The sequence below is a fragment of the Cotesia glomerata genome, linkage group LG5 (genome assembly GCF_020080835.1).
Source record: "Cotesia glomerata isolate CgM1 linkage group LG5, MPM_Cglom_v2.3, whole genome shotgun sequence".
NCBI classification, from domain to species: domain Eukaryota; kingdom Metazoa; phylum Arthropoda; class Insecta; order Hymenoptera; family Braconidae; genus Cotesia; species Cotesia glomerata.
Window position 1 is genome coordinate 21,140,385 of NC_058162.1, and position 16,647 is coordinate 21,157,031.

Here is a 16,647-nt window from a genome sequence, read left to right on the forward strand (position 1 = left end):
ATCTTCGCTGCAATCAATATTGAATCGACGGATTCTGGATTTTTATTTTTAATTTTTTTTTTTTTATTTTATTTAATTTTTATTTTGAATAATTATAGGTGTGGTTATCTGACAATACGATGGAACAAATGCCGGTAAGTACATTTAAAAAAAAAAAAAAAATGTGATAAATAATTGAAAAATAAATTTAACAGATGTGGTGTCCTCCAACACCTCCTACTTCGGACAACGACGTGTACGTGGACTACTCCCTAGGATTTTTGTACGAGAACACACCGATGACTGAAGCGCAATTGCCGCCAGTGTATGTGAAGAAAGAGCTGAAGCGAAGTCGGACCGAAATGACGCCGGCAGAAAGAGATGGGCGACGTCCCGCTAAAATACGTCATAAAGATGATTCTTCATTTGCTCCGAGATCGTTATTTGACCGCCCGACTCCTGCGTTGCTCAAAGCGCGCCGTGACATGAAGCTCCACAAACACAGAGGAATTCGTCCGCCGATAACGATCCCGGGGGTCAAGCCTACGGTTCTTAAGTCTATTGAACCCGAGCCGATGCTAGACTGGCTGGTCCATGAAGATTGGGCGCTGCTTCAGGCGCTACAGGTCTATCAGGGCTTGGCGCTTAATTTGATGGTCATTTCGCCGGCTCACACGCCTAATTGGGATCTGGTTGCTGACATTGTTAACAATATTTCGAGGATCTACAGGTCACCCAAACAGTGTCGGTATCGGTATGAGTGTGTTATTGTTCCGAGAGAAGAGGGCAAAATTATGTATGACACTACTCCTAAGAAACAAAAGAAACAGAAAGGAGTTATGAAATTGCCACATGTTGTTGAGGTAATTGTTTTTTTTTTATTTTTAATTAAAAAAAAAAAGAGACCTAACACTACTTTTATGAAAAAATTATTTTTTTTTTGATAAGCCAAAAAAAAAATTTTGCAATAGAAAAAAAGGTAAATATTTACAAGAGGGGTCCACCATTTTAATTTTCATTTTTTTTTTAACGAAATTTTTATTTGATTTTATTGATATATTTTAATCGAGTTTTATGTTAAATAAATAAGAAAATGAATAATTAAAAAAAAAAAGTTGATTATCACAAATTTTCATAAAAATTTATAAATTTTTTAAAAAATTGTGATATTCAACTTTTTTTTTTTTTAATTGCTTGTTTTTATTATGTAATTTTCAAAAAAAAAAAAAAAATATATCAAAAACATCAAAAAAAGACAAAATAGAAATTTTATCTAAAAACATAGCCAAAATTTTTTCCAACTTTTGAAAGCAAAAAAGCTATAAAAAATATTTTGCTATTTATAACTAAATAATTAATGAGAAAACTAAAAATTTTTGGTAATTATTTACAAATGGGGTCGAGCATTTTAATTTTCATTTTTTTGAACGAAACTTCTATTTAATTTATTTGATATATTTTTTTTTTTTTAAACTACATAAAAAAATGAACTATTGAAAAAAAAAAGTCGATTATCATAATTTTAACAAATTTTCAAAAAAATTCATAAATTTTTTTAAAAATTGTGATATTCAACTTTTTTTTTTTTAAATTGTTCATTTTTTTATGTACTTTTCAAAAAAAAAAAAAAAAATATATCTGAAACATCAAAAAAAGATGAAATAAAAATTTTATCCAAAAACATGAGAGCCAAAATTTTTTCCAACTTTTGAAGGCAAAAAATCTATCGAAATCTTTATTTTTTTCTTTCACGACATTTTTTTATCATAAATGCGCCGTAAAAACAAGTAGAATAAAAAAAAATTTGAAAATGTTAATTTTTCACCTCGATATGGCCAAAAATAGGGTGGACCTCACTTGTAAATAATTACCGAAAAAAAATTTATCAAACCATTTATTCACAATTATTTCAATCTTTTTATAAAGTTGAATTGAAAATGATAAATTAATGTCAAATATATTAGAATTGATATTTATCAAAATGAATAACTTTTTGACACATTTATTGAGTTGAAAAATTTAAAATCATTCGCTGCCGACAACCTACTTGATTAAATATCTCGATTGGTCACAAATAATAACTCAGCGAAATATAAAAAAACTCCATTAAAACTCGTGTAACGGATAAGTGGAATTTTTTACGTTATGCGAATCCTGTCTGGAGTGACACTAAACTTTGAAAAAAAATAATAAATTTATCTATTGGAGTGGTCTTTATCAACTGTTAAATCCTGAGTGCTAGGTCTCTTGTCAATAAATAATACATTGTATCTAATTTATTGAATGATTTTTACAAATACAGCAGCACAGCAAAACGAATCGTCCGATGCGTACAAGCCAGCTTTATGATCACGATAAAAACAACTCATTTACATTGATGTGTATTCAGCGACTCGATACTATTAAAATGTTGATGGGGAAAAAAGGCCCGGGAACTACAAAATCCCTGATAGTTAGTAATCCGTCAGCGACAAATCCAAAGCATGCAGCCGTATTAGCTGATCACGGTGTTCAATATGATAATCCTATGTCACCACTTGATGTTGCGATACGTCGAGCTGACAGGATTAGCAAAGAAAAAAGTAAAAATACTAATGTAAGTATAATTATTATTTTTAATTATCAATTTTTTATTGGTATACAACGTTTCGACTATTTCAAGAATTTTTCAAATACTAAAACAAACAAAGAAATACAATAAGATAAAGTACCCAGCAGTTGAACAGGTTTCAAAGTAAAACGCATTTGACCCTACTTTTAATGTATAAAAATGTAATTATTAGTTCAAATTAGTGATTTTCATGAAAATATGAACAATTTTGAATTGATTATAACCCTTCAGCACTCTCGCAAATAGATTCACTATCATTACTCGCGCGATGAGAAAAACTCTCACGCCTTTTGCGCATGCGCACGTATGCTTATAGCCCCTTCAATTTAAAAAATTTCAAACAAGATAAATTTCTTTAAAAAAAAAATTGACTTATTTAAAAATAATATTTGGTTTCATTTTATTTGCGTTAAATTACATTTTCATAAACAATACGAATCAATATTTAAACTTAAAAATAATTAAATGAACTGAACTGAAAATCTTAAAGTTAGTAAAACTTAAACTTATTAACACATTTGAATAGTATTGCAGTGTTAGTACACTTTCAAATTAACAAAATTATAATTTTGGATAACAACACAAGTATTATTGAGATCAATCTTTGATTTATACTATCATCTTAACATTAAAATAATTAAAGAATATTTTTTTCATAAAATTTTCAAATCATCAACCATCAATACATTTTTTAAAAATTATATATGGTTCATTGGTATAACAGACTAGTATAATTTAATAGTCAATCATTTTTCAATCACAGTAATATAGTTTTTGCAATCACTGGCCTCTCCATCTTATCATAAATTAAACAAAAAAATTATTATTAATTTGACAAACATAATATAGAATATTTTGTAAGTACAGTAACATCTCAAATTTTATGAGCTATTTTTTTTTTAGATCAATGATAATAACCTACCTTTTTCGGGCACTGCAATAATTAATATTATGTAGAATAAATGAACTTATTTTTATATTTATTAATTTTATTTATCAATTTATATTTATTAATATATTTAACGTAAACTAAAGACGACTAAGTTGAGGTTAACTCCGTATCACTTGCTTGTTACACTCCACACACACATCCCTAACACAAACGCACTCTTTACGGAAATCTCCGAACTGTACCGATCAGACCCGACTTCTTAAATTCTGACCCCCTACTTTACTCTTGCGATGAGAAAATATCTCACAGAGTTAATAAAATATCTCACAGAGTTAATAAAATGTATCTTATTTTTTTATGGCTTAGAACTATTAAAATAATAATATCGCAATCTGAAATAATATTAATTTTTTGACAGATAGAAAAAAAATCACAGTTATTCCATTTGAAATTTAAAAGAAAATTTGAATTATTGATGAGCGTGAGAGAAAATCTCATATCGAGAGTGCTGTAGGGTTGTTAATGCGCAAAATAACGCAGACAATTGAATATTTATAATTTGACAACATATTTACAATTTGACAGTAGTTGAACACTCCGGGAGTAGTAGTTGAACTAATAAAATATATAGCAATAGGCACAGCAAAAATTTTCAACGTTTTATTAAAATATCAAAAGAGTTAGAACTTATTATTGATTAACTAGCCGTGAAAACCCGTTTCGCTAGGTTATTTTTAATAAAGCTGTTATTCGTTAATATTTAAATTTTTTATGATGTTTTAAAAGTTTCTAAAACAATTCGACATATTTTCGGCCGATAAGAATATTGATATACTCTCATTCAATCAGAATCTAAACGTAGATTTTAGAACTTTCCAGACTATTTTAGAAATTTATAAGACATTCTTATTGGATTAAAATCTAAACGTAGGTTTGAGAACTTCCCAGATCATTCTAGAAATTTCTGGATCATTTTAGAATTTTCTAGAACATTCTCATTCGATCAGAATCTAAACGTAGATTTTAAAACTTCCCATATCATTATAGAACTTCCCAGATCATTCTAGAATTTTCTGGAACATTCTCATTCGATCAGAGTCTTAACGTAGAATTTAGAACTTCCTGTATCATTCTACAACTTCCTATATCATTCTAGACTTTCCCATATCATTCTAGACATTTCTGAATCATTCTAGAATTTTCTAGAACATACTCATTCGATCAGAATCTAAACGTAGATTTTAGAACTTCCCGATCATTATAGAATTTTCTAGAACATTCTCATTCGATCAGAATCTGAACGTAGATCTTAGATCTTACCAGATCTTTCTAGAAATTTCTAGATCATTCTAGACATTTCTGGATCATTCGAGAATTTTCTAAAACAATCTCATTCGATCAGAATCCAAACGTAGACTTTATAACTTCCCGATCATTTTAGAATTTTCTAGAACATTCTCAGTCGATCAGAATCTAAACGTAGAACTTAGAACTCTCCATATCATTTTAGAAGTTCCCAGATCATTCTAGACATTTCTGGTTCAATCGAGAATTTTCTAGAACATTTTCATTCGATCAGAATCTAAACATAGATTTCAGAACTCCCTCTATCATTCCAGAATTTTCTAAACCACACTCATTCAATCAGTATCCAAACGTAGATTTAAGAACTTCTCAGATCATTTTAGAATTTTCTAGAACATTCTCATTTGATCAGAATCTAAACGTAGATTTTAGATCTTACCAGATCTTTCTAGAATTTTCTAGAACATTTTCGACCGATTCGAACATTGGTATACCTATACATATTTAAACTATCTAGATCATTCCAGAAATTTCTAGAACAATCTAAACCATTTAGACCAATGATAGTATCACATTTTTAAAGTTAACATCTTTCAATCCCCGTATCTTTTACACCCTCATAATTATCAACTTGCAACCACCATAGTGCACAATGGGAACCTTGTACCTATTGCCACATACAAACACTATTCGTCTACGATGCGTAGTTTTGGCTGCAAAGTGAAATATCGAGACACACACCTCTAATTATATATATATATATATATATATATATATATATATATATATATATATATATATATATATATATATATATATATATATATAAAGATATTAAAAATAATACTATGAATATTTAATATGTTCATTTAAAAATGAAAAATATTTTTCCTCTCCGGGCGTAAAGCGTCAACTTTAGCCCTACTGCGTTAAACGAAGTTGCCGCTTTCCGCCTTCGTCGGGGAAAAAAATAGCTCCTTGGGAAGTAAATAAAAAAGCCTCAGATCACATGTTTGTTGGCCGAGGCGAAGCGGAGATCACATTACATATGATCTGAGACATTTCTTACTTCTCTAGGGGTGTAATTTACTATGTATTTAATTTTTTAATTACATTTTTTATGAATGACAAAGCAAAGTTTCAATTATAAATAAAAAAAAAAACTCAATTCAAAACGTTCAATAATTTTTAACTACACTAATTTTTAGCTATAAAACTTATTTAATTTGCAACAATTAATACAAATCACAATGCTGATCACTAGTCTATAAAACTATTAGAGGTTATAGTGCTGTTAAAATTATATGGCCCTAGCTTGTTCAAATTTTGGGTACCGCTTTGAAAATTTGAAGGTATAGTTAGACGCTAAAATTTAATCTAAAAATTATAGTTCATGTCTTCGCAAAAAATATGTATTATTGAGAAAAGACTATTTCACTGGCTGGTACAATTTTTTTTAATTAAAATAATATACCGTTTTTTTTTTTTTACGGTTTACGGTTAAGTACCTTTTTCATAAAAAAAATAGCATCTATCGGTTATTCTTGACATGTCAACTTTTAAGTTAACAAAAATACAATTGTTTTGATTTATAATTGAAAAAACTTACAGAAATCAATTACTGTGTCCCATTTTTACAAGTGTTCAAGTACTGGGTACTTTACCTTATAACCAAAACATTTGAATTATTATTATCAAAAAATAGTAGTAGAGCAAAAATTAACTGGGAGATTAATTTCAACACTAAACTCCATAATTATAAATATTTACAAACAATAAAAAAATTTTTCTCACTAAGTTAATCATCAAACGTAAAACAACTCAAATTTAAATAATCATTATTATTTTTATTTGAAAGATTTTCAAAAAAGAAAATCAAATTTTAAAAAATTATAGATATTTAAGAAAAACAAAATAATAATTTAAACGAAAATTAATTTTTCAACAAGTAGTTTATTTAATAAACTAATTTTACATTTCAGATATTAACACCTGACCAACAGACGGCAGCGCGATTAGCTCAACAGCAACAAGCTCAACAACAAGCTCAAGCTCAAGCTCAAGCTCAATTGCAACAAGTGCAGCTACAGCAACAAGTCCAGCAATCTCAAGCAAGTCCGCAAGTCCAGACCCAACAGATTCACATAAATCCGCAACAACAACAAATTGTCCAGCAAGTGGCGACTATAAACACAACATCTCCACAATTGCAGTCGCAAATAGTCTCTGTGACCACAGCGGGGCCTACAGTTAAAACCACCAGCGTGACCAGTGCAGTAACCAGTGGAACTTCAGTGGTGACAGCTTTAAAAGTCCGTCAAGGCACTCTGCCGATTCAGGATGTAAGATCCAACACAGCTGTTGTTAGTGTGGCGAATCTCCAACCTGGCCAGCGGATTCCTACAGCTAGCCTTGTGTCTGTAGCACAGTCGGGTACTCAGAAAGGGATCGTGAGTGTCACGATGGCTGCACCTCCGGGTGCTAAGCCGCTGACTCCCAGCCAGTTGCAGTATTACGCTCGGCAGCAGCAATTGTTGGTTCGCCAACCATATAGTGTAGCTAATCAGCAACAACTTAAAGCTCTGCAAGCAGCAGCCAGTGGGCAGAAGGTTTCTGTTTCGGTCGCAGGAACTCCTCAGCAGCGAGCTACTCTGATGAAACAGAGTGTCGTTGGGAACACTGTCGCTCAAGTAGCCGTCGGAAAATCTATCTCACGAGTACCGGAGGCAGATATGGCGGCTATGATTAAGCGACAAGTTGCGTTGCAGCAAGGAAAAGCTGTCGTGCAGATGTCATCACCCTCGGGACTGACTCCGCATCAAATACTCACGCAAGCTGGCCTTCATGCACAACAGTCTGGAACTTCGACTAGTACTACTGGTGTTGCTAATGCAGTTGCGGGTGGTACTCCAGTTACTGCGGCACTTGTTAAAGCCAGTATGGTTCGCGGTGCTCCGACGTCTCAGCATCTTCGGCAAATTGGTATGCATCCTATGATCAATCCTAAAAGATTGACGGGGCAAAAGGTTACTCAGCTTACGCAAATAGCGGGAAAAGTTGGCGTACAGGCCCAGTTTATTGTTCCGCCTAAGAATACTGTCACGGTTCAACAAGTTTTCAAAAATGTACAGCCCTCGGCGATGCAACAATTTGCTCAGGTAATTTTTTTTTTTTTTATGAATTTATTTATTTATTTATTTATAAACAACCAAACCCAACAGCCGTAGCCATTAACAGGGTTAATAATCTTTACAAAGTAATTATTCTTAAATTATTTTTGTGATGACAAGATAACCAAAAAAGTTGAGTAAAAAATTCAGATTGCATCAATCGCTTTAGGGATGGGCGATGTTAGCAAAAAAAATCGACATCGGACTATCGATTTTCGAAATTTTTCACCATCGAACCATCGATGTTTTGAGAAAAACATCGAAACATCGATTGTAGACATCGATGTTGAAAATGCGCGCGAAAATTCGAAAAAATTATACTTATTACCAAATTTGGCGTAAAAAGAAATAATTTTTAATTATTTTAATTATTATTGCCCTTACACCCTCAAAATTTTGACTAAAATCCAAAAAACCCTAAATAAGGCAAAAAATTGCGAAAAACTGCAGCCACAGCGATGAATAAAATTTTTTGGACCTATATCAAGCATGATTTTTATATATTTCAATTCACTGAATCTGAATTTGAACGTTAATTAGTCCGTTGAGCCGTCAAAATTTGAAAAAATAGCAAAAAACTAAAAAAAATGACAATAAATCATGAAAAATCGAAATTATCAACATAAAAAAATTTTTTGGATTCAGATTGAGTATGATTAAAATTCAAAAAAATCTCAAAAACCAAAAAAATCGGGAAAATTAAAGTTATAAATAAGAGAAAAAAATCTATCAAACACTGTGTAGGTCATTTAAAGATTAAAAAAATTCGATACAATCAAACGACAGACTGAAATTCGAAAATATGGTTATTTCGTTATTTTTGAATTCTAAGATCATATTCCAGCTATGAAAATGCACTTGCAAGTCATTAACAATTGTGTTTAATAGATTTTTTTTTCCATATTTATAACTGTAATTTTTACGATTTTTTTTTGGGTATTTTCAGATTTTTTTTTTAATTTTTAGCGCGCGCTAAAAAATTTCTAGTAGAAATTTATTTCGATGTCGATGGTTCATTATTCTACATCGACCATCGATGTTCCGATTCCAAAAAAAATCGACCAAAAAAATCGATGTTTCCCGGAAAAAACATCGATAGTCGAAACATCGATGTATATCGCCCATCCCTAAATCGCTTCATAACTACTCGAGTAGATAAACATAAAGATAAAAATAACAAAAGAAAAAAGTAACAGATTTGTAAAAAGAAAATTTGAGTAATTATAGATATAAATTAACGCCATTTTGCACCCCGTAGGGCATTATTTATAAATTTAGTTTTATTTTTGTTTTTATTTGTCGCATCAGAATCGTAAAATGTGAATAATTTTAATTTATCAGAGATCTGTTCAAAATTTTTGTAATTGTTTAGTTTTACGGTCCACAGTACTTTAATCATTAAAAATGATACTTAGACTTTTTTTTTACTATCAAAATTTTTTTTAAGTTAAAAAATAGAATAATTGTAAAAAAAAATGTCAGTTTCTTGATGAAAAAAAAATTTTGGTAAATATTTATAAGTGGGGTAACCATTTTAATTTTTATTTTTTTGAACGAGACTTCTATTTGATTTTATTGATATATTTTTTTTTGAAAAGAATAAAAAAAATGAACAATTAAAAAAAAAAAAAAATTGATTATCACAATTTTAACAAATTTTCAAAAAAATTTATAAATTTTTTAGAAAATTGTGATATTCAACTTTTTTTTTTTAATTGTTCGTTTTTTTACATACTTTTCAAAAAAAATATATCAAAAACATCAAAATAAGACAAAATAGAAATTTTATCCAAAAACATGAGCCAAAATTTTTTTCAACTTTTGAAAGCAAAAAAGCTATCGAAATCTTTATTTTTTTTTCTTTCACATTTTTTATCATAAATGCACCGTAAAAACAAACAGAATAAAAAAAAATTGAAAATGTTAATTTTTAACCTAGTTATGGCCCAAAATGGGGTTGACCCCACTTGTAAATAATTATCAAAATTTTTTTTTAAAATGATAGAGTAAAAAAAATTCTTTTTTCAAATGATAGATAGAGTATAAAAAAATTTTTTTTAATGTTTCTACACATAGAATATGGAAGAAATACTAGAACTACTAGAATTATGTGGACAAATTTTATTAATGATTTTCGGTCGATATAAAATTTTTATTTACTTTAAAATTACATGCAAAGTTAATTTTAAAAAATTTTCAAGACTCATTTGGAAAAAGAAATTTTTCAACATTTCAATTTTTTGATTTTTTATTCCAAGTAATTGAATATTATTCAAACATTCTAATGATTTGAGTTCATTAGTTTAATAAAAACATTATCTACAACTAACTAGTAAAACTAAGTTTGAAAAATGTCCTGATAATATGTATCGTAAATAATTAATCATTAAAAATCTTATTTTCAGGTATCAGCGGGAACTGGTGTGACGCCTTCAGGACAAGTCGTTCTAACAAAGCCACCAATGCAAACTCGCGTAATTCCAGTGACAGTTGCGGGATCAAATGCATTGAAACAAACAATCCAGGTCGTTGCTGCAAGCAGTGCACAATTAAGACAATCGTTACCGCAAGGTAAACCGATTGTTACCACTGCGAGAGGTAGCCCAGGCCCCAGTCAAGTCAGACTGCAGAATGTCGCACATTCTATGCTCCAACAACAGGCGCTCCAGCAGCAACAGCAACAACAACAGCAACAGCAACCACAACAACAACAACACCAACACCAACAGCAGCAGCAACCACAACAACCACAGCCTCAACCGTCTAATAGTCAACAAGATCCGTTAGCTAAATAAATTATTTGTTTTGTTATTTTATTAATTGACTTGAGATTCAATCTATCATGTCATTTACGTCAACATTCCAGTCACGGTCATCATTATGATTATATAATGTATATTAAATTGCAATATTGTTAATACTAAGTTAAATGAGTTTTTATCTTTTAGGTTTTTAAGTTAAATTGGTAACATTTTTAATAAATATTGTAATTATTAAATCTAATTAGAAGGAAAAAATTTTTGTAATTTACTGATACGATTAAAACTAAAGTCGACGGATTTTTAAAAAATTTATTTTATGTTGAATCGTGGGACAGTTTTTTTTTTTACTTTTTTCTTTCATTGAAACGCTTATTAGTTTAAATAAATAAATGAGTAGTTAGTTTTATAAGTAAATAATTATAAGTTGTAATTACATTTATTGAGTGACTGTTATTTAGAATGCGAGGCTATAATTGACGTATGGCTTTACAGTAAAGAAATGTGTTTAATTACACGAACAACTGACAGATGAATGTTTTTTTTTGCATAAGTTTAACGCGTGCTGTGTTGATCGATGAATTTTAATCTAATAAATCCGAGGATTTATTCGTACAAATGGTGTCCGGGATTGTGTTGATCTCGACTGGATATGTAAGATTTAAAGTAATTAATAAGTAAGGTGAAGTGATGATTGAGTGGATAGAATAATTAGATATTTAATGTTCTGTAAATCTAAAAGATAAATATAATATAAAATAAATAAATAATAAATATCGTAGACTGAAATATTTGATTATTATAATTGCGTTGAAATCATCATGTTTAATGATATTTATAATATCTATGTATGTACTATATTGATGTATGATGATTTAAAAAAAAATAAAATAAAATTTCAATTCAAATTTATTCATTGCATTAATTAATTAACCATTTTTGGAATAATTATTGTTTATCAGAAAATTCTTTTTTACTCATTTTATGACCAACGACAATTAATATTTTTTGTGATAAAAATAAATTAGTATTAGACATTAAATTTATTTATACAGAATTTATGTTTAAAAATGATTAATGATTATGAAATTTATAAAATTAATAAAACTCTAATTGGATTAAAATTTGTATTCGTCACAGTAAATTGTATATAAATTTTTTATTGGTTATTTCGAGTGTTTATTGACACATCTCTGTTATTTATTATTTAATCGATTGAATTTAATTTTAGGTAAATGAATATTCAATTTGTCACAGGTATTCGATTTAAAAAAAAAAGTTGTGCCAACAACACGTGGTGTTCCCAAGCGGTCACCCATCCAAGTACTAACCACGCTCAATGCTGCTTAACTTCAGTGATCGGACGAGAACTGGTGTTTTGACTCAGCATGATATGGTCGTTGACGAATATTGATGAAATATCTTTGTACTTAAATTAGTTGGAAAAAATTGGTTGTCTGTAAAGTCGATTTACGGATGACAGTTTTACGTGATAACGTCATAAAGAAACATAAACAAATAATGTTATGACAGATATGCTTAAGGACTTTTTTGTTACCTGATTATTGAACTATTCAAATATATTTTTTTTATATTTTTAACCTTATTTGTTTGTGAGATTTTGGAATTTATTTAAATTATTTTCTACTTTCACTCTCATTTTTAAGATGTCCCAAGTACATAGTGATTGCTATAAATTTTTATTGTTTAGTATATTGCTTAAGTCAATCTCACGAATTTGGTGTTTTGACTCAGCATAATATGGACGAATATTAATAAAATATCTTTGTACTTAAATTAGTTGGAAAAAATTGGTTGACTGTAAAGTTGATTTACGGATGATAGTTTTACGTGATAACGATATAAAGAAACATTGATGAAAAATTTCATACTATGATGAATTGAATTGAATTGAATTATTATTATTTCGTATTTAAAATTTTTTAATTTTAAATATTTAAAAATTATTTTAACAAATAAAAAGTACTTATTAATACATTGTTAATTAAAAATTGATATAATGATTTGATAATTGACATAATTAATATTAATTATTAATATTATCAATAATTATAATTTGATATAATTGATATAATTTGACAAATATTTTTAAAACTGGTTAAAAACATTAATTTTTAATTTTCAAATATTATTTACAGTTTTTGCAAATTTAATTTAAATCATTCGTTTAAATATAATCACGAACAATTAGTTATAGAAAAATATTCGAACTGCTAGCTCTGACGTCACGCGAAAAGAGAAATAAATGTGTCACAAGCCAACACTTGGGCCGATTGTGCCTCTATATCGCTTGTTGCGCGCTCTCATTTGCACGCTCAAGCTTAGGCGGAACGTGACACTTTTTCGTACGTGCAACCGGTGTTCATCGATTTATAAGACGTTATCACGTCAAAAAATCATTAAGCCAAAGTTTTCTTATTTATAATTCGTAAATCTCGGCAGTCGCATAGTGACTGCAGGTTGCTAGTTGCACTTAAACATTAAGTTTCTTGAAGTATAAGTGAATACCATTCGCAGGAGTTGTGAATATGTTACGTGTACTTATTTCGGTTTTGTAATTTGGGTTCACAGATACTTCATAGCCTTGGAGAATTCTTATTAGACCAACTGCTGTTTGCAACATTCCCACGCGAAATGCTTCAATAAATAATCATTAGTAAGTTAATAATAATAATAGTAAATATGAATTATACATTATAGGAAAATTATAGAGTTACCGATACAAATCCTTGGACCTTCACCAAACGGTAGGAACGTACAAGATTCCATGTCATTTTTCCTCTCTTCACTAAACCGATCTGGATCAAATTTTTCTGGGTCTGGGTGATACTTTGGATTTTTATGAACACCTGGCAATGGAATGTAAACCGCTGTTCCTTTTTCAATGATGATATCAGTGTCGGGAATCTACAAATTTATTTCATTAATCACTTACTTATCAAATATAATTACGAAGCCAACAATTGAAAATAAAATAAGTATTTACTTTATAATCTTCGGTGGCTACACGATCTATAATCGGAGCAGGTGGGTATAATCTTAGAGTTTCATTTATTACTTGCATAAGATACTTCATATTCTGTATCGAATCGTATGTTAATCCGCCAAACTTGTTCAAGTTATCAATTATTTCAGTGCGCACGCGATCTTGAAGATCTGGACGTCGGGCTAGTTCATACAATGCGAATGAAATTGTCACTGAACTTGACTCCAAACCCGCTATGAAGAATATTGCTGATTGTGCTACAAGGCTATCACCTTCAAATCCTGATGATAAATATTTTTAATTCTTTAGATAAAATTATTAATAATTAATAAGTATTTCTATATCCAAAATTTGGTAATTTTTTAATTTCACGGTCCACATTACCACACTACCAAAAAATAAATTTCTTTTGAAAAAAATGAGCAATTTTATATTGAAAAATTAATTTTTTAAAAAATTTTAAATAATTTTATTTCTTAGTTTTCAAAATCAAAAAAACTTTTTCAACCAGAAAAATTTTTATTTTTTTCCCAAATCTATAAAATTTTTTTTCAACAAAAAAATTACTGCGAGAAAAATTTTTAATTCTTTATCTAAAAAATAAAATTGTTGAAAATTTTCAACAAATTAATTTCTTGTCACAACTATGCCCATTTTTTTCAAAAGAAATTTTTCCTTTCAGTGTACAACTCAAGAAAATTATACCTAAAATTTTTATTGCACAATTACATATTTTTTTTAAAGTTAATCAAAAATAGAATAGTTTTAAAAAAATTTTTAAATCTCAATTTTTTGATGAACAAAAAATTTTTTTTTAAATCAAAAAGTTTATAATTTTGAAAAATTTGCATATGATTTTTGTTAGAACTGAAAGCTTTAAAACAAATTGAAAAATTTGTTTTTATTATTATTATCGCAAATTCTCGTAAAATAGTATAAATTAAGAAAAAATATTACGAAATTTCATTTTCCAATTTGCTATGCAAAAAAAAAGGTGACCGAGACAATAAAAAAATTACTCAAAATTTATTAAACTTAACATAAAACCCATCTTAAATTAACTAAAAACAACTTACTAAATTGTGCATCTTGTTTTTCATTCTTCAATTTAAGTAACGAATCAATAACATCGCCTCTTTCAGTTTTAGATTTTTCACGTGCATTCATTGAAGTCCAAAAAACTTCACGGAAGTAATCAGTATTTTTACCAAAAAATGAATTGTTGAATAATCTTGAAAGTGATGGGAAGAAAAATGCACTAAATATTCTTATAGCAAACCCGATATTGAAATTTTGTTGTTCTCGACCTACAGAAGAATTTACAAAGTGAGTACCCTGATTAAAAAAAAGTATTGAGACAAAGAAAAAAGTATTGAAAATAAAAACGGTTTTCTAGTCAATCCAATACTTTTTGATACTTTTTTCTTTGTCTCAATACTTTTTTTTATTCAGGGTAATACAACACTTATAATTTTATTTTTTTTTTTACAATACTAAATACTTACTTCGTTTATAAAATTCTGGTGTAGGTTGATCAAATGAATTAGTGCTGATACCAAAAGCCAGTGACGCAACGATATCAGTAGTATACATAGTGCTAGTGTCTTTGACTTCAATGCTTTGAATTTTATTTTTATCATCAGCAAATTTGTTATCCAAATAATTCTTCATGTTGTCAGAAGTCTCTACCATCAGATGAAACAACTGCTTGAGTTTTCCACTGGTAAAAGTCGGCGACAATTTGGTCCTGATGTATTTCCATTCGGGATTGTTTATGGAGAAGAGATTGTCAGTGCCCAGTTTATCATTCCGGTTTCGGGAAGAGAAGTACCGATTTTGGAAGAAATTAAAGTCCTTGATAATCATCTGTTTTATTATTTTAGGATCCCGCAGTATCAGAAAGGGCTTGTGCATGATGTAGATCCCCAAAAAAGGAGGATCGCCTCTGGCTTCATTATAAAGTCTTCCCAGAAGATATCCCGGTGAGACGCGAAGCAGCATAGCATCTTTGAAGTTTCCGAAGATTAAATTTGTCGGCAGAGTCGGAACACCACGCTGTTGCCAATAAGTAAGCTTGTACTTAGCCCAAACATAGAAAATACTTGCTAAAATTGCAACTGTAGTTGCCAACATCAACAACGGACTTTCCATTATAACTTCACAAACACTGACACCAGACTGGAGTAAGTTTATAAGAACCAAAACAACAATGCTAAACTGATAACTGCTCACAGATATCTGTTATCTTGAATGTAAATATTTTCAATGCTTTGAAAATGCATATCATCATCACGCTCAATGTTCAATTGATGTATGAATTGCAACTTCGAGCTATTATTAATTATTACATTAGTCATACTTTAGTTAAGCATCAGCATATAATATTTCTGTCAGTCGCAATTCACTGTCATCTTGAATCGTTATATAACTTATAGCGTAAAAAACTAATAGAATGCCGTTTATATATTCAATTGAATAATTTAGAAGTAGAAGTTTATACTGGTCTTAAAATAAATAAATAACTTAAATAATAATCACTATAATTATAAAATAGTTTCGTATTTGTTTAGTAATGTTTATTTACAATAAATAGCATTTGTAAAGAAAAGATAGATTTAAGAAATTTTTTAACAAATTTGAAAGAAGAGAAAACAAAACAAAAAATTTTTAGTAATTTATAATTGATAATCATTAATTGATAGTTTATAATCACTATTTTGTTCTTTGTCAAAAATATACAAAATTTAGAAGGTATAGAAATATTCTGTCTTATTAATACTGAGTATCTCAGCTTCGATAATTATTAAAACTCAGAAAAAAATAAAAGTAGGAATTAAAATAAAATCATACTTGTTTTGTATATTTTTTCCGCTGAACTCAAATTTAACGTTTGAATTTTAAGTTATAGTCTAGTCAACAAAGTG

At 29.0% G+C, this 16,647-nt stretch overlaps 2 protein-coding genes and 1 non-coding gene across 7 annotated transcripts; 1 reads left to right on the top strand and 2 right to left on the bottom strand.

Moving 5' to 3' along the window:
- Window positions 1–11,615, top strand: LOC123264750 (helicase domino-like). 3 transcript variants are annotated; one of them, XM_044728195.1, is made up of 6 exons: window positions 1–134; window positions 195–842; window positions 2,282–2,575; window positions 6,770–7,945; window positions 10,363–10,632; window positions 10,690–11,615. In XM_044728195.1, the coding sequence occupies exons 1-6, from the start codon at window positions 120–122 to the stop codon at window positions 10,750–10,752; spliced, it is 2,466 nt and encodes an 821-aa protein (XP_044584130.1). In that variant the 5' UTR covers window positions 1–119; the 3' UTR covers window positions 10,753–11,615. The 3 variants fall into 3 exon arrangements, with proteins under 3 accessions (XP_044584130.1, XP_044584128.1, XP_044584129.1); XM_044728193.1 differs by having other exon boundaries at window positions 10,363–11,615; XM_044728194.1 differs by having other exon boundaries at window positions 2,285–2,575; window positions 10,363–11,615.
- A 383-nt stretch (window positions 11,616–11,998) lies between these two features.
- Window positions 11,999–12,121, bottom strand: LOC123266399. Its single transcript, XR_006509768.1, has one exon. It is a non-coding gene; the product is annotated as a 5S ribosomal RNA (ribosomal RNA).
- Window positions 12,122–12,835: 714 nt separating this feature from the next.
- LOC123264715 (cytochrome P450 6k1-like) lies at window positions 12,836–15,996 on the bottom strand. Of its 3 annotated transcripts, XM_044728144.1 has the most exons (6): window positions 15,229–15,991; window positions 14,800–15,030; window positions 13,724–14,004; window positions 13,455–13,644; window positions 13,181–13,374; window positions 12,836–13,062 (listed from the first exon to the last, which is right to left on the bottom strand). In XM_044728144.1, exons 1-5 carry the CDS (start codon window positions 15,872–15,874, stop codon window positions 13,211–13,213), a joined length of 1,512 nt encoding a protein of 503 aa, XP_044584079.1. In that variant the 5' UTR covers window positions 15,875–15,991; the 3' UTR covers window positions 12,836–13,062; window positions 13,181–13,210. The 3 variants fall into 3 exon arrangements, with proteins under 3 accessions (XP_044584079.1, XP_044584078.1, XP_044584080.1); XM_044728143.1 differs by having other exon boundaries at window positions 12,836–13,374; window positions 15,229–15,990; XM_044728145.1 differs by lacking the exon at window positions 14,800–15,030 and having other exon boundaries at window positions 12,836–13,374; window positions 15,229–15,996.
- Window positions 15,997–16,647: the final 651 nt, after the last annotated feature.